The sequence below is a fragment of the Mirounga leonina genome, unplaced genomic scaffold (genome assembly GCF_011800145.1).
Source record: "Mirounga leonina isolate KUSES-001 unplaced genomic scaffold, KU_Mleo_1.0 Mir_174, whole genome shotgun sequence".
In the NCBI taxonomy this organism is placed as follows: Eukaryota; Metazoa; Chordata; class Mammalia; order Carnivora; family Phocidae; genus Mirounga; species Mirounga leonina.
Genome location: NW_023270451.1, coordinates 73,342,852 through 73,368,541, shown reverse-complemented (window position 1 = coordinate 73,368,541; position 25,690 = coordinate 73,342,852). Strand labels below are relative to the sequence as shown.

Below are 25,690 nucleotides of genomic sequence, written 5' to 3'. Positions count from 1 at the left end.
CTGAGGCAGCCTGTTCTCACTGTGTTGCAGTTCACATGAAGGTGAACGCAAGAATGGAGTTGCTGGATGGTTCCCACTGGTAGAAATGAGCCTATTAGCAAAGGGAAGAGTCAGTCATTCCTGAGGAAGCCCTATATCCAAATGAGGTTAGACATAATATAGAGATACTTAATCTCCTACTACCTAAATTACCTTTATCCCTAAAAAGCCACTCTGGAAACGACACACGAGCAATCATGCTACCTTATCTGTGACAAGGAATCACACTTTGGAAGCCCCTTTCTAAACCTGTAGCATTTTGAATACCCTCAAAGGTGGTAAACCTTTATCCTTTAAGGCTGTGGTTCATTCTGCTAACAATTCAGTTATTCAAGATCAAATCTTGTGAACCAGGAGGTATGATCAAGGTAGATACTCTAGATTTTCATCAGCAACCAAGAGAGTGACCACAGAATGACAAATTTTGCATGGCTCATAAACTGGTTCCAAAAAAATGACTGCAGAAAAATAAAGTATTCTGACCAAAAGCAGCATGTTTGGACCAATCTCTATTATTTATTGGGCAATTTGCAAAGCACTGTGCAACACATCACACACATAATCTCAACGGTTTCTCATGTGAGCCGTGTGAGGTAGATACTGCGTCCACATCTTAGAGAATACAACAGTGTCAAAAAATAAGCCCCTTGCCCAGGATCTCACTTCTAGGGTAAAGCCAAAGCATCATATGCTGCTAATCTGTATCACACAGCAGGACAGGCTGCCAGAGAGAAAACCTATACCCATGAATGAGAGATCCGTTTCCAAAGAGAAGCAGAACCCCTTTGTTTTGGAATCACACAGTACCAATGTCATCACTGTCTGAAAAAAAGGCGTCTCTAAATTCCTCCTTTCAGTTTATGGATTCTGCTAAAATGTCTTCAGAAATGGCATTATCAGTGAGCTGCCTGACAAGTCCCTAAAACAAAACACACAATCAAACAGGACTTTATCTAGAGTTAGTGCAAATTACACTGTTAGGGTTTAGTTTATAGCTATACCCTGCACAGATATGTACAGTAACTTTAGGTTCAAAGTTATCACTGTAACAGCAAAAGACAGGAAACCTAACGTTCATCAGTAACAGATTAAATGCGTTATGGTATATCCATTCAATAGAATCTCATGTAGCCAAAAAAGGGAAAGAGGTTTCTTGTTCCTTACATACTGATATGGAATGATCTCCATTAAGGGGGAATAAAAGAGGGGGGAGGGGGGCGAAGGGTGAACTCAATACAGTTTATGATTTGTGTAACCCCCCCCACACACACATGTATTTGTTTAGGCAGAGAATCCTTCTCAGAGTATACAGGAGACTGTTGATAGTGCCTGCCTCCAGGAAGAGGAACTCGGAGCTGAAGGACAGGAGTATGAGAGGGCCTTTGCTCTGAATCACTCTTGTATCCTCACCCAGGGTACAAGTGATGTATATAAACATTTAATTTTTTAAAAATGGACTAATTATATATTTGACAAATTACAATGTGATCTTTCTCTTTCTCTCCTGTCTTAAAGTAACAGAAGTTTACTGAATACACTGCAAGGGGGCAACGGGCAGGACAGCAAAGGAGAGACTGCCAAGAGGTGGTGATGAGGGGCCACAGTTATAGGGAGAAGTAAGGGGCTACGGAATTCTCCCTTTTTGGCAATCTCAGGGACCGTGACTGGTTTTAAGTAGCCCATTGGTCGGTTAGGGCCTATGGCTTAATGAGCCTGTATGCATCAGCTCGATGGTCACTGTGGGCCCTTTTGCCTTGCTCAGGTTTCTATTGCTCAAGCCTGTGGCCTAAAAGTGGCCTCTCTGTTCCACCTCGACAGATCAACAATGACAAATCTTTGGCAATTGGGTGGAGGTCTCATCATAGCTTCTTCCTGCTAAATGAGGGACTTAGAGATGTCCCTACCTATGGGTCAACATACAATGGTGATTTCTGATTGCAGGGGAAAAAAAAAAAAATCCTCAAAGTTTCTCATGAGAATCGCTATAAAGGTATAATGTAAATACATTTTTAATGTCAAGAGGCATAAAATTTCCTTTACAACTTGTCATTTATCCATCATGTAACGTCAAATGCACCTGTAATCCCCTAAGATAAGTAGGATTCTTTTGAGGGAAAGGAGCCAAATCAAAGACACGATTAAGGAAAAACATGCATACTAGACTATGAATTCTACGGAGGATAAGGGCCATTATTTTACATTTTTAAACTAACTCCCTAGTTCCTGACAGGGTTCTCAGAATATAGTTTCTCAGTTAATGAGTAGTAAATTGATTTACTGATTAAATTAGCACTTACGGAGCTATCTGACAACAGTATATAATAAGCGGATAATTCCGGAGTAACTGGCTTCTGGGCTTTAATTTTAATGACTTTAAAACAACATAATTTAGTACCAAATGTTTAAACACCCATTATAATCACTAAGCTGTGTAATCAGCATTATTTATGTCTGAACGGCTATACAAAACTCATCAATTTTTCTTTAGAAAAGAGTAGAAATTCCAAGAATAAAGGAGAGACTACAAATTAAAGGTCACATTTACTAATCTAGCACCATAATTCCAGTCTTAGGCTGTCTCAAGTGGCTGGAAGGAGGAAGGGACGAGGTGAGGAAGTTGGAAAAGGGTGGTTCTTAACTTGTGGCCCCATCTGTGCTCTCAGGCAATGCAGAATCTAACAGGAAAATTGCTGAGGCTGGAATTTAAAACAAAAGCTTTTGGTTCAGATGGTAAGGAGGCCCTCAAGAACAGCAGAATCCATACATCCAGAAGGCAGTGCTGGAGTCCGCCTCATGAACTAGGGGGTTTCTTCTTGGCATCCAAGTCCTTTTTAATTTCTTCTAGTTTTTTAGCCAGGTTTGGTATCTTTAAAGAGAAAAAAGATTATTGTAATTTTGCATCAACCTAATCAATAATCTTTTACTTCTCTTCCTCCAACAATAAAGGGTTGTTGTACAAGTCTTTATTTTTCTCTGAAAGTGACCTGCTAAATAGAATTTCTTAGCCTCCTAACTGCATAAGAAAGATCTCAGCAGTTGGAAAGTAACGTATGCTCCCTCCCTGAAAGCCAGATTCTGACTTCTCCTTTTATATACTCACTTAGCACCTCAATCCAGTGCCAAGTAGAAGCTGTACATATAAACAATAAAGGTGATATAAATTAATAAAGCTCCTCCCTAGAAAACCATATAAGTCAAGTGAAGGTTGATAAAGAATTTCTTTTGTCACATTAAAAGCTTCACCACAAACAAATCAAAAGTTAATATCATGTTTCCCTTCCTTCCCTCTTCCCACCCCTTCCCCTTCCTTTCCATCTCTTTACAGTTTTGTCACCTGGTTTTCAACTTCCCATCTATAAAATGAGGCTAATATAACTCCTCACTTCACAAAACTCTGACCTCCTTAACTGAGCTGCATTATAAAGATCCATCACTAAAATTCTCAGTCATTACTACCACGTAGCGGGTAGTACGCTACCAATTAGTCTTTAAATTCCCACTTATCACATAATTTTCCATAGAACTGTAAGAAGACTCCAACTTAGTAATTAATTACTCTGGGCTAACAAACATAGTTCAGGATCACAAGACCATCTTAAATTGATGGGATTTTGCCCTCTTGTGGTGATAATGGAGGACAGATGCTTCTGTGAGATGTATTTTTCAAACAATGGAAAATCTTTCTACAAAATTCAGGACATTTTCCTCAGATCTATGGATTTCATTTATGCTGGAAGGCGTACCTGACTTTAACAAAGACAAATCACTACAAATTTGTGACATGGAATCGGGGTGGATATGGATATGGCCACTTACGTCATAGTTCTGAGCCAGATACATTCCAACCACGTTGCCAAAAGTAAATCCAAGCTGAAAGAATAGAACAGGAAGAGTTACACTGGATACCAAGTTCTGTGCCATCTGATACCAAACCAAACTATATAGACAATAGTCTAAGGAGCTCAGGACAGTTCAAGACCCCAGTTTCCAGTCTAGGGCTAGGCAGTATGAGATTCAGTTTTCTTCTATAAAATAAACATAGAAATACTCTCCCAAAAGGTTAAAGAGCATACAAAAGTGAAAATAAATGGCAGCACTAAACAAATCTACCCTAGATTCTCCCTGTCCCCTCACAACCTCCATAAATACTTAACTGTCAGGTCCAGAAACCTAAGCCAAAGAGATGATTTTGTTGTTAAAAGTAATTTGGTTTTTGTCTTTCTTTCTTTTTTGGTTATAAATATTGTTACTTCTTGCTACATCAAATTAAAAATATCCCATTAAAAAAAGTACTCAGCTAAACTGTATTATCTTGGACAATGAAGAGATTTTCACAATTCAGTCTCTTCATACCTGAGTCCCAGGATAATGAAGTGATTTTTTCAGGGTCATTCACAACAAAGGAACACAGAACCTAAATTAGATTCATACTCAAAACCGAAAATGTATCATGACAGAAGAGCATGGGAAACTCTGACATACAACTGAGACAGCATATGGCTTAACACTCTGCCATGGGTGGAACCTAATGGGCAGAACACTTAAAACGGTGGGGGACAAAGATTCCCTAACCAGCTCTTACTCAGTGAGGAGAGACAGGCATGATTTTTAGAGAACTATAAATGCTTATGCCATTGGGTGACTATTTTCCTGAACAAAACCTGTTTCATGAAAATTTAAAGCACTCCATTCACCACAAAAGAACCGAAGCTCATTAAACTTTGAGTTTAATGATGATCCATTAATTCCCTGGGTTTTTTTTCCTCCAATAATTAAGAATCTCCAACGGGACGCCTAATTTCTAATTTCATAAATTCAAACTGGCATTTGTTTTTTTGTTTATCATTTTCTCTAATCGGCATTGCTCCTATTCAATACACAGCAGTTTAACAGAAAAAGTATGGCACTTAACACCGTCAGTTCTACATGGTGTGGTCGAACCTTCTCTTCAAGTCAGAGATACATATAGGGAAACAGAATACTGCCTTCCTGAGCTTTAAACACCAAAAGCACAATTTAAATTGGTTGTTAGTTAATTAAGGAGCATAAAAGCAGCTATCCATTCTCTAATCAGAGTCCATTTTCTAATCATTTGATTAATTAGGCACATTCTGTGAAATAATAGTTTTACCAAGTTGGCACCAAGAAGCAAAACGATTTTTTTCACTCCTGTGGGTTGAAACCAGGTAGACAAAAGTTTTCCAAATCCAGAAAGAGTATTATATTTACTTGGGGGGGGGGGGGTCAAATGAGAATTTTAGCTCTAACCCCAGATAACAGGGTGAAAATTTTCAAGAAAAATAGAATTCTGGTTCTACTACTCACTATCAAGCTGTGTAGCTGTAGCTGATTGGAGTTTCCTGATCTATAAAACATTATACTAACAATGTTCCTTTCAGCTCCAACATTCTAGGATTCCTGGTTCTTACCACATGTGTCTCAACATAAATATGGCATATCTAATGTTGGCTTCACTTTGGCAATTTCACCAGCACATGAAAAACTGGTAGTTGTTTTAAAACACAAAACAAAACAAAAACTATGGGCCTCTAGACAAGTGCTATCCAATTCCAGTTTCAGAACATCGCCAGGTCTACCACTGGGATATTGTAAAATTAAATACATTACATTACATTAAATATATGTTACATATTAAGTGAAATGTTGAGGAAAATGCATAAGCCAGAACAGCATTTATAAGTTATTCATGGGATGCTCACTAGGCAAGTTTACACAGAGAGAACATTTTAATCTAATAAAAAATATAAAATATAAATCTGAGGAATGGTGACTCATTAGTCTGACAAGTTAGATTGGAGCCAGATTATAGAAGGCCTTCAATGAGTCTGCAACCTCTCTGCAGGCCAAGATTGCTTAACTTCTTCCAGGCCAAGACCTGGACGCCTCATCAGGAGTCCATCCAGATGGCTGTATGCCACCTCCATGGGGCCCCCTCCACATCACTGATTCCCCCACAGTACTCCCTGCAAAGAAAGTAGTGCAGAAAAAAGAAAAATGACTGCTTCCCAAGCTCAACACTAAATAACTATCACATCCCTTCTGCAATCATATATAGCTGCTTCTCACACGCACATGGGGGATAATAAATGGTAAAAACACCAGAAATGTGGGGACAGAGGAGTGATGTGAGCAAAGTGGTTAGAGAACAAATGGGTGGGAGGAAGAGGCTACAGCTAAGAGCCACAGGAGGCAAGTCTAGACCCGCCCAGGGCAGTGTACATAAGAGACAGAATTTTCCAGCTCTACAATTACACCATACACTTAGAATCGGTGAAGCTCCTCAATCTATTACAATTCTGAAACCCAAAACTCTAATCAAACTGTTTCACTGTAACTCAACTGGCAGCAAAATCACACCTGACCTGAGCTGATATGATACTATTTATAGTCTATTACATTTCAGTGTGAATACTCACTTCTTGCTACAGAAAAAGCAATCTCTAAACATAGGATCCTGCCCCACATCCCACTGGAGAATATGTGTAACAGTAAATATTTTAATATAGGTCATTAAAGAGTGCTATCCCAGAGTGCTACTGGGTTAAATAACAAGGTATATACAGCTTAAACCTTTCTAGAATCTTTTTTTAAAAAAGTCAAATACATCTGGCCCCCAAAGGTTTTGATTAAAAGATTCAAGACCCTTATATACTAAAAATAAATTCATATTCAGCCCTTGAAGGGATTCTAAAATGGTCCCTACACATTTTAAGAGTTCATACAGAATGTGTAGGAAGAAAAGCTACATTTAAATAAAATAGTTATATAACTGAAGGCAGCAGCCAGTACAGGACCCTGAATGTAAGAGATGCAGGAAAAACCAGAAATGGGTCATGCATTAAGTGGCCACATGAATGACACAGAAGTGATTCTTCTAAGAAACCATATGTGAAAGAGATCATTGTACCTCAACTTATTAAAGCCTCTAATTATGCTGAGAAAGTGTTAAAATATAAACTGGGAAGGGAACTGAATGTGGAGAATCAAGGCATAAGGTATGAATGAGGAGGTGATGACTTGACTAAAAGAAATAGGACTGACCAGAAGAGGATTTGAATTTAGAAATGGAGAGAATTAAGTATGGAGCCCTGGGTAGGGCTGGCTCAGGGACCTCAAAAAGCAGGCAAAGTTTTGTTCCCATGTAACCTCGGTAGGAAGCCAATGGCTACTCTTTACCAGCAACAATACGATAAAAGCACTGCTTTGGAAGTATTCACCTAGCAGCTCTACTCAAAAAAGGCTGAACAATGAATAAGTACAGATCAGAGAAGGCCCAGATTAGTGTGGCAGCAGAAGGGGCAGCAAGCAAACATGACTGAATTGTTTTTCTTCTTAAAAGTCAATGATGATGATCGCAAAACAGGCTCTTAACTATAGAGAACTGATGGTTACCAGAGAGGAGGTAGGTGGGGGAATGGGTGAGCACTGAGTAATACACAGAATTGTTGAATCACTATATTGTACACCTGAAACTAATATAACACTGTAGGTTAACTATACTGGAATTAAAATTAAAATTAAAAAAATAACAAAATAAAAATCAATGATGACCAATGAAATAGAATGGAGAATCAACCTTTACATTTATGGTCAAGTGATTTTTTAACAATTTATTTATTTTAGAGAGAGAGAGCAGAGGAAGAAGGGGAAGGGCAAAAGGAGAGAGAACCCAAGCAGACTCTCCACCAAGCTCAGAGCTGGACATGGGGCTCGATTGCATCACCTGGAGATCATGACCTGAGCCTAAACCAAGAGTGGATCAATAGACCGACTGAGCCACCCAGGTGCCCCTGGTCAAGTGATTTTTAACAAGGGTGCTAATACATTCAATGGAAAGAACAGTCTTTTCAAGAAATGATGCTAGGACAACTGGATATCTACATGCCAAAGAGAATACGGACCCTTATCTCACATCATAAACAAAAACTAACTCAAAATGGATCAAGACCTAAATGTAAAAGCTAGAACTATAAAACTCTTATAAGAACACAAAGTAGTAAATCTTATGACTTTGTATTAGGCAACAGTTTCTTAAACAGGACATCAATAGCACAAAAAGTACAGTTTCTTAAACAGGACATCAAAATTAAAAATGTTTGTCTTTCAAAGAATACCATCAAGGGGCGCCTGGGTGACTCAGTTGTTAGGCGTCTGCCTTCGGCTCAGGTCGTGACCCCAGGGTCCTGGGATCGAGCCCCGCATCGGGCTCCCTGCTTGGCGGGAAGCCTGCTTCTCCCTCTCCCACTCCCCCCTGCTTGTGTTCCTGCTCTATCTCTGTCAAATAAATAAATAAAATCTTAAAAAAAAAAAAAAGAATACCATCAAGAAAATGAAAAAAAAAAAAAAACCCAATGGAATGGAATAAAATATCTGCAAATCATGTATTGATAAAGGACTTGTATCCAGAATATAAGAATCCTTATGACTTAACAATAAAAAGACAACCCAATTTAAAAAGGAGTAAAGGATTTTTCTTTTAAAGATTTTTTTTTTTGGTGACTAACATAATAAAATTTAAAAAAAAAAGATTTTTTTTTTTTTAAGATTTTATTTATTTGACAGAGAGAGAGAGAGAGCACAAGCAGGGGGAGCAGCAGGCAGAGGGAGAAGGAGAAGCAGACTCCCTGCCGAGCAGGGAGCCCCTTGCGGGGCTCAATCCCAGGACCCTGGGATCATGACCTGAGCCAAAAGCAGATGATTAACCGACTGAGCCACCCAGGTGCCCCAAGATTTTATTTCTTTATTTAAGAGAGAGAGAGAGAGCCAGAGAGATCAGAGAGAGGGAGGGAGAGGGAGAAGCAGACTCGCCACTGAGCAGAGAGCCCGATGCGGGGCTCGATCCCAGGACCCTGAGATCATGACCCAAGCCAAAGGCAGACACTCAACCCACTGAGCCACCCAGGTGCTCCTGAGCAAAGGATCTGATAGACATTTCTCCAAATAAGATATACATGGCCCATAGCACATGAAAAGATGCTTAATATCACTAATCATTAAGGAAATGCAAATCAAAACCAGAATGAGGTGCCACATCACACCCACTTGGGATGACTTTAATCAAAAAGATAAACAAGTGTTGAAAAGGAAGTGGAGAAAGTGGAACCTTCATCCATTTCTGATGGGAATGTAAAATCGTACAGCCACTCTGGAAAATGGTCTGGCAATTCCTCAAAATTGAGCGCAGAGTTACCATATGATGCAGCAATTTTACTTTAGGGTATATACTCAAGCAAACTGAAACATACATCCACACAAAAACTTGTACACAAATGTTCACAGCAAGATTATCCATAATAGCCAAAAGGTGCAAACAATCCAAATGCCTATAAACTGGTGAATGGATTAACAAAATGTAGTATATCCATACAATGTAATGTTATTCAGCCATAAAAGTACTAATTCATGCTATAACATGGATGAACCTTGATAACACCGTTCTGAGTGAAAAGCAGTCGGAAGAGACAACGTATTATACGACTCCACTTAAAGGAAATGTCCAGCATAGGTAAATGATAAAGACACAAAATTAGTGGTTGTCCAGGTCTGGGGAAGAGGGGAATGAGAAATGAATGCTAATGGATATGGGGTGTCTTTTGGGGACAATGAAATATTGGATATAAAATTATAGTGGTAATGGTTGCCCAACTCTGTGAACATATATAAAAAACCACAGAATCCTACACTGTAAATGGATGAGTTGTAGGATGCAAATTATATCTTAAAAATATTTTAGGGCGCCTGGGTGGCTCAGTCAGTTAAGCGTCTGCCTTCGGCTCGGGTCGTGATTCCAGAGTCCTGGGATCGAGTCCCGCATCTGGCTCCCTGCTCCTCAGGGAGCCTGCTTCTCCCTCTGCCTCTGCCTCTCTGTCTCTCTCTCATGAATAAATAAATAAAATCATTTTTAAATATCATTAAGATTTGGTAAAATATCAGCTATATGTGATAAAACTGGAAATCAAAGACAACTTCAAGGTTTCTAGATTGGACAAATATTTGAAAAGAATGGAAATGTTAGAGTGAAAAAAAATGAGGACCATGGAGATAAACCGTTGGCTCTGTGTATGAACACCACAGAAAATCAACTCTTTTTTATGTAAGGACACACGAGCTGTTTAATCACAACCACTAAGTCTTAAAAATAAGAAAGCCAACTCCATAGCAATCTCTTATCATTTGCTGCTCAACCTCTTCCCCAATCAAAAAGTTACATCTGTCAATTAGCAAATAAAGCTACAATTTTTACCCGGGGATGGCTCCTGGCAATAACCCCAACTGAATACCTAACAATTCTGAAATAGGACTCATCAAATTACATTTTCAAAGAGTACACAACCAAACCCAAGTTATGACACAGAATCTGAACCACCTCCTATTTACTGACAAGGGCTTAAGAAATCTAAAAATAATCTCACTAAAAATAAATAATAATCTCATTTTATTTAGCAAATATAGCAACAGCTAGCATTCAAAAGGATACCTAAAAATGTTTTATGGTCTCAGGTGAGAAAAGCTACACAATGACAAGAAAACCAGAAGTATATATTATCTAACATTAATAAAAAGACAAATTGATAATTTTATTTCTCCACATAAGTCTAGAGACCTACAGAAGCTCTCTCAAGACTGCTCATCCCAAGGAGGCAAGAAAAAAATTCACCTTTAGTCTTTAAACATTTAAGACTTGTTGTGGAGAAATTATCAACTGTGTTTAGCATCTGCCTCAAGTAATGATAAAACTCATATTCTATACATTAAACCAAAAATCTGCTGAGGATATAATCTATATCTCTTCTACTACCACCACAGAGATGTGCATTTTAAAAATGTAAGCTAGGTTTTATATGCAGTAATTTTCCTTAGATAATGAAGGGGGGGGCTGTTAATTCTTCAATTGAGCCAGTAAATTAAATAGGGACATTCATGAAAAAGATAGCTGTAACACTTTGGAAAGAGGTCCATCAGGTAGAACCGGTCTGCCTGTTCTCAAAGGAGCTGATTCAAATATTCAAGTATCTTATGAATATGAGAGTAGTAATCAGGCAAAGGAGGAATATCTAATTAAATAAATAAATCACATAGTATTGACTAAGTGCCATGTGCTTAGGAAATCTAAGCATAAGCTATGTTGCTTCTTCCTCTGGGATTTATGATCTATTCTAGAAAGACAAGACTAAAATAAGTGAAGGTGCAGTGAACAATGCATCACCAAATGATGGTCTGAATGGGCCACATAGTTCAAGGGCGTCATGTTAGAAATCTAATGTAATCTCTATAAACATATTACAGGAGAAAAATCACTTGATCATCAGATGGGGAAACAGCATGATAAAATTCAACAGTCAATCACAACAAAAACTCTTAAACTAGAAATAGAAGAGAATTTCCTTAATGTTAGGAAATATCAGAAACACAAACAATCGTATTAAAACCTGAGAAGCATTTCCACTAAAAGCAGAAGAAAAAACTAAGATATCTGCTCTGCCATTGGAAGTCCTAACTCGAGACAAGACAGAGAGAGACAAAAATTGGAAAAGAGCACGAAACTGTCATTTTTGCCTTCACTGGAGATATGACTGCCTTCACAGTATTGCATTCATTGATTTACTTCCTTTTTAAAATTTTTTTTAAAGTTTATTTATTTAATCTCTATACCCCATGTGGAACTCAAACTCATGACCCCAAGATCAAGAGCCACACACTCCTCTGACGGAGCCAGCCAGGTGCCCCAATTTTTTTTTTTAATTAAAAAAAATTTTTTTAAGTAAACTCTATACCCAATGTGGGGCTCAAACTCACAACCCAGAGATCAAGAGTCACATGTTCTACCCACTGAGCCAGCCAGGCACCCTGTCAGTGATTCACTTCCAAGAGAATCTGCAAATTATGGGAGCTAAAAGATAGCTAAGACTGCTAGATACAAAAATCAATACACCAAACTTAGCTATACATCAGCAATGAATCTGAAAATGTAATTTTTAAAAAGGACGCCACTCACAACAACTAAAAAGCACCTGGAAATATAAATATAAAAAACAAAGTGAAAGACTATTACTGAGAAGATAGTAAAACATTGATGAAAGACATTTAAGATGTAAATTAACAGGGAGAAAGATAACAGTGATCCATGAGCTTTCTTTATGAAAAGTTTATGGAAAAAGATGGGAGTTGAGAATAGCTGGGGAGGCAAAAAAAAAAAAAAAAGAGGACAAAGGGAAAACCAGATGGGAAGGTCTAAAGGCAGGAAGGTCCATAGGTGGTCCAGGTCCGTAGGTGGTCCAGATCGGTAGGATAGCCTAGTCAATCTAAAACAGAGGAGGTATGTTGAAAGGCAGTAGTAAGGGAAAATGAAGTCAGATGAGCAAATCTTGAAAATCTGATGTGCAAGTCGTTACTATCTGATGTGCAGGGACATAAAGACCACTGACAGTTTCTGATTATGTGAATAAGACAATTAATACTGGATGGTTACTCTGGCAGCTGCAAGAGTGGACAGAACACCAAGGGCGTCAAGGGAAACCTAGAACTAGAGAAGACAGCCTTACTTTTCTATGGCTGATCAGACTGGAGCAGGAGTGCCATGTTTCAAAAAAAAAGAAAGACTGAAAAACTAGAATATTCAGGGAATAGGCTAACCAGCATGAACCTGAAACCATAAAGAATGGACGGAATGGACGGAAGAATCAGAGATGTTTCGTCTAAAGAAAAGACTAGAGGGGGTCAGGGAGATAGAGAGAGGTACCAAGATAATGCTCTTCAAATATGTAAAGGATTGTCACGTGGATTAGAACTGCTCTTTAGGGGTGGCCTGGGTGGCTCAGTTGTTAAGCATGTCTTTGGCTCAGGTCATGATCCCAGGGTCCTGGGATCGAGCCCCCGCATCGGGCTCCCTGCTCAGCGGGAAGCCTGCTTCTCCCTCTCCCACTCCTCCTACTTGTGTTCCCTCTCTCACTGTGTGTCTCTCTGTCAAATAAATAAATAAAATCTTAAAAAAAAAAAAAAAGAACTGCTCTTTAACACCAAGAACTAGTTAGGGAGACACTGACCAAAAATGATATAGATCATCTGAGAAAGTAGAGAGCCTATTTTAATGGGAGGTGATGAAACATAAACCGGAGACCCCCTTAGTAGTGGAAACTGACGTGTCAGCATGTTAGCTGAACTCCAGAACCTAAAACAACTCTTCCAATTCAAAACCCACATTCCTATACCAGCTAAGCTGGTGTAGCTAGTGCAACGGTGGAGTAAAAGACCCCTACTCTACAAACCTGGCAGTAGGAACATAAAGATGGAACTTTCATAAGTTGAGTAATGAAGACCCCATGGCTTAACACAAGAGCTAACATTCAGAGTGCTGTGTGCAAGATAGCGTTCTCTTTTTCATGAATTAATTTCAAAGCCTTATAAGCAGGCTTTTAAGCAGGTACTATTATTGCCCAGTTTATGTTGGGGAAACTGAGGCACAGAGCAGATAAGTAACTTGCCCAAGAGCACGCAGGGAAATATATGTGCTAGGCATAGCAGCTAAATGATATGGAGAATGAAGGAGAGAAATAAATCAAGGATCATGTCAGTATTTCAAATTTGAGACAGCCAGGACTGGAGAACAGAGAAAGAAGTTAGGTGTGAGGCATGCGTTGCAGGGTGGGGAACAGAAGAGGTAATGGGTCCAGACGTGTTGGATCTGAGATAGAGGGGATGACGAGAGATGTTCGGGGACAAGAGAGGACAGCCAACTGGAACTCAGAAAAAGGGACGCAAGGTAGTCTTGGAAGCAGCAGCAGAGGAGAAAGGTGACAGCATGGCAAGGAACACAGTCCCTGAGGGTGGGTTTGAAGAAAAGAGCTGAGTGTCAAGGACCATGCCCTGAGAAAAACCTAGTAACCAAAAGAAGGGAAAAGCAGCCAGCACCAACAGGCGCGATTAGATAGGGCCCCTTCCCAGCTGCCGCACCAAGATACTTATCCCCTCAGCCCTTGGAGGGGCCAGCACCCGAGCCAGTCACCTTCACGGGTTCTTCTGTAAAGATAAATCCATGGTTATGTTAAAGAATGTCAGAAAATACAGACACAAACGATCCAAAAGCCAAGGGAGGAGGGATTAAGGAGGTCGTGCTTAAGGGTACCAAGAGCAATAGCTGGTGCCAGTAACGGTCTGACAGGCAGTGTGCACAGAGCTCCCATCCTGTCAGGCTTCCCCTCAAAAGCTTCCAAAGTTTCCTTAAAACAACTGTAGCGAAACCTTAAGCCTCTGCAGTAAAAGCAAAGGGCAGCAGGACCACAGGACCAAGTTTCTGAGACCGGGATGATGGGCAAATATTTTAATCCACAGAGATATGAACAATGAAAGCAATAGATAAGCAACCTTAAATCTTAAAAAAAAAAAAAAAAGCAACCTTAGATCTTAAAAAAAAGAAAAAATTAATCAACGTCCTCTCAGTCTGTCCATGAGCTACAGCTGTATTAGGCTCAATGCTATCATCTTACACTTTGGGGCTGATGTTTTTTTTGTTTTTGTTTTATTTATTTATTTATTTGACACAGTGAGAGAGGGAACACAAGCAGGGGGAGTGGGAGAGGGGAGGGGCAGGCTTCCCACCGCGCAGGGAGCCCGATGTGGGGCTCGATCCCAGGACCCTGGGATCATGACCTGAACTGAAGGCAGACGCTTAACGACTGAGCCAGCCAGGCGCCCCCAGGCTGATACTGTTTTTTTTTTTTAATTTTATTCTTATGTTAATCCCCATACATTACATCATTAGTTTTAGATGAAGTGTTCCATGATTCACTGTTTGTGCATAACACCCAGTGCTCCATGCAGAACGTGCCCTCCTCAATACCCACCGCCAGGCTAACCCGTCCTCCCACCCCCCTCCCCTCTAGAACCCTCAGTTTGTTTCTCAGAGTCCATCGTCTCTCATGGTTCGTCTCCCCCTCCGATTTCCCCCGCTTCATTCTTCCCCTCCCGCTACCTGCTTCTTCTTCTTCTTTTTTTTTTTTTTTCTTAACATATATTGCATTATCAGGCTGATACTGTTTTTAACCTGAGTGTTTCCTACAACTAAAAGGCAGTAATTATTTCTATTGACTCCTAGGTAGGACACTGGAGAAAACTTCCAGAGGCAAAGGAACAGCCCTGTCTTTGTCGGGCAATTTATGTCAAGGATACCTCTTTCCTCCTAAGGATTTAAAAAATCAATTACCACCTCAAAAAAGACAAAGGGGGCACTTTAAAAAATTCTCTTTGATAAAGTAGGTACCATTCCGGAGGGCATCTCCTCCCCGGAGCACTCCACTTGGCCACCTGGAAGATAACTGGAACGGTCACCTGCCTCTTAATCAGAAGGAAGTTCGGAAGGCACAAACACTTGGAAGAAAGAACGACTCGGACTTGGAAAAGTCTGGCGAGGCCTCCGGGAACCTTCACCAGGCACCCTTTGGAATACACTCGGCTGTGCCAGAAAGCCAGTTTTTAACCGAAATAAAGAGCCATGGGACAAATTTATTTACTCACAGTAACACTCATTTCCCCCCAGAATGAGCCCCCTGGAGGAGCTCCGTGCACACCGGGGTCTGACTCACGCCAGCAACCAGCCATCCTCCAAGTCTGGAAGCTGTAAAAGGCCTGACGAGGGCTCCCCGAAGCCTCCAACTCTGCCCTGGTGCGTCCGCGCCTCGCGAGGTGGCTCACTAAGAGTTCGCTGCCGGCCCTCCCGGCCCTGCCACGTCCCAGAAAACCTACAGCAGGGCCGGGTGGGGTGTGGGGGCAGAAGAGGGGAGCCTACAAGCCATTGGGGGCCCCTACAGCCTTAACACGAGGCTCACCCAGTGCCCGCCAGGACGGCACAGAAGCGGCTGTGAAAATGCCCGCTGACACCTCCAGGTCTGAGGGGCTCGGACGACTGCACCAGTAATGGCCACGGGGCTTGGGCCCGGCAGACACCAAACCCCGCAGCCCACCCCGACAGGCGACGAGCGGGCGCCGCGGGGATCCGCACACACGCCCAGAGCCCCCGAAACCCGGCCCTAGGCCGGCTGGACAGGCCTCGGACCCACCCCCGGCCCCTCCTGGGCAGCTCCCCTCACCAGGAACTGGAGCATGGCGTCGGCGAGGAGGGCGCGGAGGGCGGAGGGCGCGGAGGGCGCGGAGGGCGGCGGCAGCTCGGTGGGCAGGTCCGAGCCTGCCTCTCCCCGAGCGAGGGGCGGAACCCTCCGTGGGCTTCCGGGTCACGCCCGGCCCCGCCCCGCCCGCGCCTCCCTCCTCGCCTCGCCTCGCCTCGCCTCGCCTCGCTCGCCCCGAGCCGCTCGCGGCGCTCCGCCGCCCACTGGCGGAGCGCCCCGGAATTACCGCCTGGACCGGGGAGAAGGCCCGCGCCCAGGGCAGCCTCAAGCCCCAGGCAGGTCTGGCTGGACAGATTTGATCATTCAGAATCCAGGACGCCAGTCTCCACATCCCGCTTGTGTAAACCTGGGTCGGGCGGGGGCTCTAGATTACTACCAGCGCCCCAGCGATTCTGATGCAGAGCCAGACTTAGGACTCCCTTACCTAGAAGGTCTGCAGGAGGCAGCGGATCCCGTACCTACGTGCAAAGCAGAATCATCCGTGGCGCTTTTGCAACATAATCTACCCAGATCCCACGCAGAATCTGTGGGAGGTGAGGAGAGCTGTACGTTTCAAAAGTGCCACAGGTGTGCTATGTAACCTGCAATGAGCACTTTTGATAGAGGCTAGGTACTTAAGTGGTTAAGCTAGAGGCCTTTGGAGTCTCTGGCACAGCCGCGTCCAATTCATGACTGCCTTCACTTCCTGGCTACTTAACCTCTCTCAAGTTCGCTTTCCTTCTCTGTAAATGGGGCTAATTCCAGCTCCCCGTTGAACTGTTCTGTGAATCAAATGAGACAACGTGAGGGATCAATAAATGCTTGTCATGTGTCTGGGGTGGACAGTGAGCTCTAGAAGACCTCTCCTCATCCTGTCTCCACACAGAGCTACCCAATCATACTATGGGCCACCTCCTGCTCCTGGTCTTCAAAACCTTGAACCACCTCCATTAACACACGCTTCCAAAAGCAAGACCACTTTGCTCTCTGCCTTCTGAATTCACCCATTATCTGTTATATTAAGTAGAACTCTAGTTCCAAACCATAAAAACCAAATCATAATAGCTTAAACCGTATGGGAGTGTGTTATGGAGATAAGGTGGACAACGATGGGGAATGGGAAAGGTGTCCAGAATTAAGCAGCATTTTCTCTCCATTTCTGCTTTTCTCCATACATCTGCTTCATTGTCCTCTCATTTTGACTTTTGTTTTTTTCTGCCTTCCAGAATATGACCATTGTTACTGGAGTTTACTCATTAAATGATCCAACGATAGAAAAACTGAATCACTCTTTCCCTACCATTTTCAAATACCTGGGAAAGGAATGCTGTTGGTCAAGTTAGTGTTGGGTGCTCTCTCATCAGTTATAACCAGAGGAGTGGGATCTCTTTGAACTAAAGTGACTGCCAAGAGAGAGCTGCTGGTAGATGGCTATAACACACTTCAATTTCCAACATATCTAGATTAAAACAAGACTCAGGCAAATCTTGACCAGTGCTCCTTAAATTCTAATGTGCATTCAAATCACCTGGAAATCTTGTTAAACTGCAGATTCTGATTCAGTACATCAGAGTTGGGCCAGACATGCATTTCGACCTAGCTCCCAAGTGATGCTGCTACCAGTGGCCTCCGAAACATTTTGAGCTGCAAGACACCACACTGTGAGCTCCACGAAGATGAGGATTTCATTCCGTTCATGACTCCATCCTCAGTGCCCATCAAGTGCTTGGCACAGGCTCTGAACACAGGATTTATTGAAGATCCTTGCATAAAACCTTATCCCCTTCTCACAGATAAATCCTGAAAGGAAGCCTTTTCCTCTAAGGTCTTTTCAAAGGTTCTTTCTCTTATACCCCCAAATAACCACAAGGAGAGGGGGAAAAAGGGCAGAATTCTTTTTGCTACTTTGAGATTATTACTTAAATGTCCTCTGATGAAAACACTTCAAGATTCATGCCTTCCCTTTATCCCTTCATGATCCCTTCATCTACTGACTTCCCAGGTGGTCCCCTCATTCACCAAAGGCTTTAGCATCTAACAGCCTTCCTTTCAGCCTTGCCAAGCTATCATGATCATGGGTGACATCCAAGGCCACATATACTTGTATTTTCCAGACTCCTTACCTCCAGTGACTTTCATCCTCACACCACTTCAGCAATCTACCGCCATGTTCATAACCCATACTTTATTATCTACTGGACCTGCTCCACCTTTGAATTATTATAGTCACAAATCTTATTTCCTATTTTACCAATTCTTTGATCTTAGCCAGATCTCCAGTCTCAGCTGTTCCATATTCTTACAAGCTGTGAGCTCCCCTCTGGCTTCACTCCCTTTCTAGCTGGTCTAAACCTCAAGAAATCTGAACTTCAATCTATGGAGACAACCAAGATGCCCTTCAGTAGGTAAGCGGATTAAAAAACTGTGGTACATCCAGACAATGGACTAGAAATCAGTGCTTTAAAAAAAAAAGTTATCAAGCCATGAAAAGAACTGGAGGAAGCTTAAATGCATATTACTAAGTGAAAGAAGCTAATCTGAAAAGCCTACGTACTGTATGATTCCAAGTCCATGACATTCTGGAAAAGGCAAACCTATGGAGACAATAAAAAGATAATTGGTTACGAGGGTGGGGGGTAAGCAGGAATGGAGAAATGAACAGGCAGAGTGCAGAAGGTTTTTAGGGCAGTGAAAATACTCTGTATATTATAGGGATGGATATATGTCATACATTTGTCCAAACCCAAAGAATACACACCAAGAGTGAACCCTAGGGCTCTGGGCGATTATGATGTGTTAATGTAGGATCATCTCTGGTAAAAACATACCATTCTGGTGAGTGGTATTGATAATGGGGGAGGGGAGACTATGCATGTGTGGGAGCAGCAGGTATATGGGAAATCTCTGAATCTTCCTCTCAATTTTGCTGTAAACTTAGAATGGCTCTAAAAAAATTAAGTCATTGGGGAAAAAAGTATGACAATTGAACTGTTACTAATGGTATGAACAAACAGGAACTCTCACCCCATGGGTGGGAGTAAATTGGAGGAACCACTGAGAAAAATACTGCAATGTCTAGTGAAATTTAAAATTCTTAATCTCCATCTCAGGATTTCCACTTCTAGTTATATAATCCAGAGAGGCCTTCTTACACGTCCTATATCTCATCCAACGAGACACGTGTGATAATCATTGCAGCACTGTTTGTAATAGCAAAATACTGGGAATTTAAATGTATGCCGGTCACCAACAATAGAATGCATAAATTAGGGTATTTGTAAAATGCAGTAACTACCATTCAATATTTATAATAAATGAGTATGAGGAATTATTAAAAACACAATGTTGAACCAAAAAAAAGCAAACTGCAAATTGTTCCATAGTATGACAAGACACATATAAAGACTAACAACCTGTAAAACTAGGGATAGGTTAAATGGGTGATGGGGATTAAGGAGTGCACTTGTGATGAGCACCAAGTGATGTATGGAAGTGCTGAATCACTATACTATATGCCTGAAACTATGTAACATGCTCTGTTAACTGGAATTAAAAACTTAAAAAAAACAAAAAAAACCCTGTAAAACAATCCTTTTTAATGCTTATGTACACACACATATGTAGTGGAAGCACAAAACATGAATGGCAAATTCAACAATGAATTCTTGACAAAGCTTGTATCTGGGAGGGAAGTTAGGGGAATGGGATCAGGGAGTTCACAGGAGCCCCAAATGTATGTACCATAGATTTCCTTAAAAAAATAATTCTGGAGCAAAGATGGTTAATTTAAAGATTTGATCAAATTAAGTATATGACAGGATAGAGTGGGTATCTGCACATTTATTATATTGATTGTATTATTTGTATGATTGAAGCCATACACAAATTGTTCAAATTTGAATACATGATAAAAAGCAATGGCTGAAAAGGTTTTTGGAAACATAAATTCACAGTCTTGACATATCAACCTATAGATTATTCATTGCAACGGATTATTCATTGCACTACCTCAATTGAGCAAGCTTAAAATAATGGCACAAACTGATATGTACCTCCTGATACGATATGCTGAAGGCATATCACCCATAGAATTGTAGTATTCTTGCCAAAAATGTTTAACCTGAATTAAAAAACAAAAACTGTGGGACCTTTTACAAAATAGCTTAAAAGTGTCAGGTTAAACACCTCCCCTGAAAAGGGAGGGGAACCGCTTCTGAATGAAGGGAACATGACAGAACTAAATGTAATGTGGACTCTTGGTTTAATTCTGGGTAAAAACATAAAAGTTCTAGAAGTACATTTTGGGGGGCAATTGAAATTTGAATACAGACTGAATATTAGAAAATTCTTTATTGCAATTTATTAGCAAATGTCTTAAGTGCAATAATGGTACTATGATTTGGAGGGAAATACTTGCTGAAATATTATGGATAAAGTGTCACGATGTCTACAACCTACCTTCAGACAGTTAAGGGAAAAAAAGATGAAGCAAATGGGCAAAATGTTAACAGTTGGTGAAGCTAGGTTAAAGAATATAGGTTCACTGTACTTTCAACTCTTGTGAAGAGTTAACATTTTTCAAATTAACTTGGGAAAACAGACAAATATTTAGAAAAGATTCAATTGTGTATGAACAGCTTTTATAGCTCAGATAAAGTTCAGACTTATATACTCATGCAACACTACTTTATGAAGACTACAGTAATAAAGAAGGTACTCACCTCTTTTTTTCTAATCCCACCAGATTAACTCAGTAAAAACAATGCTTTAAGATCCTACGCTTATTTAGCAGTTTTTAGGACTAGACGAACCTTCCCTTTAAACGCGAAACCTTTTTAAAATGAAAGTTCTACAGTGTTTGATCCCCTTTGCTTTGCTGCAGAGCACACAGCCCCTCTCCACACTCCAGGTAACCACGCTGAGTCAGGCAGTGCGTCCTCTGCAGCCCCCAAGACTGTTAGCTTCTCCCTCCGACTTTATTATACAAATCGCATTCCTGGTCAGCCTTCTAAGCAGCATACCTGCAGCTGCAATCCTTCCTGCCTTCCCTCCCCACACGTTCTCCAGTGTCCAACTTCCGATCCAGTCTGCTGGAGTTGTGGAAAAAATGATGGGAAAACAGGAAAACAAAGTTTAGTAAATCTAAACATCTTCATTTTCAATTTAGCTTCACACTCCCAAGGTCTACAAAATGCTTTGATTCTGTGCCCCAGGCTCCTTTCTGATTCTTCCTGGGCTCCTGCCTGTGTTCTGATGTCACCAGAGGCCTGACTGTAGTGAGTGGGGGTGGGGGAGAGCTGCAGTTGCTACTCCATGGTGTACCCACTTATTCACACATTCACACTCCCCTGAGACTTCTATTTATTAGCAGGATGCTTTTCAGCTAAAGACTAATGTTTCTAAGTGGTGGGCAGTAAATTAACTTCAAAATATAACAACGACAAAGCACTTTTAAAAAAGATGCTAAAAAGCCATGGAAATGATATAAAAATTTTTTAAAGAGCAACACTGTATAACTAAGTATAACTTTTCTGCTACTGCATGAGTCAAGACTCTTTCTGCAGTCTCTCCTATATATTAGGCTGAAATAATTGGTGGCTGGAAAGGGAAAAATGGACTTTGAGATGATGTAGTCACTTGAACGTAAGTACAACTGGGCAAGAAGTAGAGTGGTGATTGTATACGTTCTTTTGCCCTAATCGTAGCCATCATATTAATTACAGGTGATTAGTTTGGGAAATTTCACAATCATTTCTAAGGAACAAATGCAAATTATTATACTATCATTTATATGCAGAAAAGAAAAAAACAATTTTAGGGAAGAGATGGCTTCATTTCTTGGGACTTTTCTGTAATACATTCACAGTACTGAGCACACTATTCTGTTAAAGAGCATAGCTATAGTTTGTTGTCCGCTCTACCCCATGGAGTAACCCTGAATATCACAGAAGTGTAATGTAGACAACAAAGGGATAAAACATTAGAATTTTCAGACTATGCCTTTAATGTAACATTCAGAATTATATCCCTAGGGGAAAACCACCACTGTGGGAATTTTATTTGTTGGATTCCCATTAATGTTGATCATTTTCTAGGTAAAATTTCAAAAGACTCACCATACGTTTGTTTTGTTTCTTTTTTTAAAAAGTATTTATTTTTTTTTACTAGTGAGGTTGAAAGCAGGCAAAGAAATTTACAGAAAAGATGTCCATATATAAAGAAAGAAATAGCAAAATATTTTTTGGTCATAATTTAGAAACAAACTGATCTATAAAAAGGGGACAGTTCTCCCCAATTCATCTCTTCCCTAGAAGAGCGTAAGCACAGGCTCTCAGTTCCTGGATATTCTCAGCAGTCCTCGGATACGTCTGACAAGAGCTTGTATGAAACTATAGCGAGATCGAACTTTTGAGTATAATCCTTCAATGTCCAGAAGTTTCTTCTGTAGTGATTCTCCAAAAGCGCTGATGGCATCAGCCTGAAGCTAGAGGAAACACAGATGACATGTCATTATTAAAATTACAGTCTCAAATATTTTTTTTATTCTATGTCTTCCAATTTAAAATACCTTTGAATTTTTGTAATGTGGTCCTTTCTCATGTAGCAAAGTAACTAAACATTCACATTTCCATGCTAGAATTTATCGGTACAGAATTGTTTTTCCCTTTCCGGTCCGTATAAAAGTGTAAAATCTTAAATAGCAACAACTACGATGCTGCTGTTGATATATGGGCATATACACAAATACATTTCCCGAAGGGCAATACAAGAAGCTGTTAGGAGTGGGTGCCACTGGGGAAAAGAAACAAAGGGTAAGTTGGAAAGAAGCTTTTACTTTTATTTGATTTTTCAATTAAAAAAAAAAAACATTTGCATGCATTTATTTTCAAGATATATAAGCAGAGGAAAGGAACCTGGTACACATTTTAGAATTCATGTAATTTAGAATTCATATGTAGTTTTGGATGGATTCTATTGGTATTATACTGAAACACTAAAATTAAGTGTAAAATTAGATGACTCTACCTGCCTTCAGTTCTGCAGTAAAATCAAAGCACAGAGTGAGAAGATTATTTATTAATCCTGCATTTCTTCTAACTATAACAGAGCAGTCTAATGAAACAGAAATAGTCATTAATTCAACACATATTTATCAAACATCTTCTGGAAGAACTATTCTTTGGCTAATTCTGCCCATGGCCTCACTAAATACTGGCTTCCCTAAACAAGCCTAGCCAAAACATGAATTACTATTATGAAGTCACTTAAAGGGCAGATGTAGTCAGGGCTAGGATGAGAGCACGCTATGTATGACGTCTGGTTAAGTATGGTCTAGAGGATGCTCTTTCCTGGATAAAGCCCAACCTTCAGCATCAAGAAAGGCAGTGACCAAGAGGGATTAGGGAAGAGCAGAGGCTTTATCAAACCAGGGCTAGGGACACTCAGATGCCTAGCAGCAGATCTAGTTTTAATTCCATTTATCTAACATCACGTACCCTGCTAACTGCTTTGTTCCCAAGACTCCTATTAGGTTCATGTGAGGTTTTTACGTTAGTTGTTTTTGGAATGCTCTTCTTCCATTCCAATATTATTGGTCAAGAGGTTCTTAATACATAATACTGTATTATATCATAGTCTCCTACCATGGAATTTTTAATGGCTGCTCACAATCTCTCCATTAAATTATTTTCTAAAAAATTAAGTGCTAAGTGACACTCTGTGCCTAAGAAGTCCACAAAGTTAATCTAAAGAAATTGGGAGTTTCCGGATCACGATGCCTACTGATGACTGAACTCTCACTATGTCCCTTCCAGGCACTACTGCCCTAGAAGCCTCACATACGAGACCTCATTTCACTCTGACAAAACTCCTTGAGCCTCAACTATCATTCCCACTTCTTCGGTGAGGAAACGGAGGATCGAAAGTAAGTTGTTCGAAGTCCCAGAGCTGTTAGGCGGCCAGGTCAGAATCAAAATCAGGTCTTTGCACACAATCCAGAAAATCATCATCATACTAACATACTAGGCTTTTCCTTTTTCCTTTCAAAAAAGAAAAAGAGTATGAGAAGAGACCCTCACCTGGTCTATGTCATGTTGGCTCACTCCAGTCAGTCCACTTCTAAAATCCAGGTTGGTTTCTGGAGTGAAGGAATCTGGCAACAAAAGACACAAACAAACCAGCTTTACAAGTACGTATCTATCATACGGTGGAAGAACCTGAAGACCAGGGGACTCTGGAGCTGGCCAGCCCTTAGCTGCAAGAAGCTGAAGAGCGGGGTCTAAGATGTTCTTATGCTCCACACAGTCTCCCATGAATAGAAGTAAACTACAAGAAACAGCTATGTCTACTAACTAAGTAGCTCTAGATTGCCCAATCCACTCTTAGTAACCCGGAAACACAAAAAATAAATAAAAGTGTAACTAGTTTATCAAGGCACTGCAATCTGTAGGTATGTATGGTTCGCTAATTTTCAGAATAAAGTTTACCTTGTAGTCTTCTGCTTTTAAATAAGGTTCTGGAGGCAAATAAGGAATCCTGAGAATCCGTGGGCGTGCAGTGTAGCAAGTAGTACTCCAGATGGCGCCAAAGAATAAATAGGCAGGTCTCTATGATAACTACAGAGAGCTCGGACTAAAGGAAAACAATCTCATCAAACCAGTTTCTGAGGAGGAAAACAAAGGAGAGACCGCACTACTTCGTGATGTACCCACGGCCTTGGTCTAATAGCGAGGGGAAAGGTTCCACTGAAGGTGTCCCCCCAGAAAGCAGCAAGGTGTGTTGAGAGGAAGGAGGTGGGGACCAGGGGGTGCTGTGTCCCTGCCTCCTGTCCAGACAGTGACTGTATACATTATCAGGATTACTAGCTAAATCTAAAAGAGAAGAAAAAAAATTTCAGTTTGGAAACAGATCAGGCATTTACTGGAAAAAAAATTATGTCCCTTTTCATACAGTTTTGATGCCCAAATAATGTGACAATCAATAAACAGTTCCTACATTTAAAGATTCTCTTAAAGGTCACCATTCAAGTTCCCACTGTGATTTCCATTAAGGATACAAGAACAAAGGGAAAGGAGTTTGGCTCGATTGTTGATCAACTTCACCAAACGCCGTCTTGCTAGAACATATTTCTGGGCAGTGGAGATTTTTTCAACACCAACAGGCATCACAGACTGGCACAACTGAGGACCAGAAACAAACACAGTATTAGCGATGACATAAACTCTAACAGAAACTTCATGAAAATCTACAGAGAGGGTCACTATGATAGGCACTGCGAAAAACATTCAAAGAAGTTTAAACATCCTTGCAGACAAGAGTTATTATCTAGTTAGGAAGCTGGTAACTAAAAAACTGAGAGCCAAAGTAGTCGAATTCACTAATGAAGATTCATCTGCTGCTTTCTGGAAAAGGTCTTATCTCTGAAACAGACGTTTCCAATCTGCTGAGGGGCCAACCAACCCTCAATTTCCTGTCAAACTAAAACAAAACACAACAGTAGGTTTTTCAAGCCATAGGTTTAACAGTGCCATGGA

The 25,690-nt window shown here is 40.7% G+C and overlaps 2 protein-coding genes across 3 annotated transcripts in view; both read right to left on the bottom strand.

Moving 5' to 3' along the window:
• Positions 1-547: 547 nt before the first annotated feature.
• On the bottom strand, positions 548-16,254 carry STMP1 (short transmembrane mitochondrial protein 1). Its single transcript, XM_035021173.1, has 3 exons — positions 16,143-16,254; positions 3,856-3,909; positions 548-2,905 (listed from the first exon to the last, which is right to left on the bottom strand). Exons 1-3 carry the CDS (start codon positions 16,155-16,157, stop codon positions 2,831-2,833), a joined length of 144 nt encoding a protein of 47 aa, XP_034877064.1. The 5' UTR covers positions 16,158-16,254; the 3' UTR covers positions 548-2,830.
• A 6,040-nt stretch (positions 16,255-22,294) lies between these two features.
• NUP205 (nucleoporin 205) overlaps positions 22,295-25,690 on the bottom strand; it is an 81,520-nt gene continuing 78,124 nt past the window's right edge. Inside the window, exons 40-44 of one of the 2 annotated variants that reach the window (XR_004682116.1) lie at positions 25,213-25,336; positions 24,644-24,772; positions 24,236-24,309; positions 22,726-22,949; positions 22,551-22,641 (exon numbers count right to left, since the gene is read on the bottom strand). Coding sequence is in view for 1 of the 2 variants with exons in the window: in XM_035021171.1 (XP_034877062.1) it covers positions 22,489-22,641; positions 24,236-24,309; positions 24,644-24,772; positions 25,213-25,336 (480 nt within the window). In the remaining variant the exon portion in view is untranslated. Of the gene's footprint in view, positions 22,642-22,725; positions 22,950-24,235; positions 24,310-24,643; positions 24,773-25,212; positions 25,337-25,690 lie in introns of both variants that reach the window. The other variant, XM_035021171.1, reaches the window with a different exon arrangement.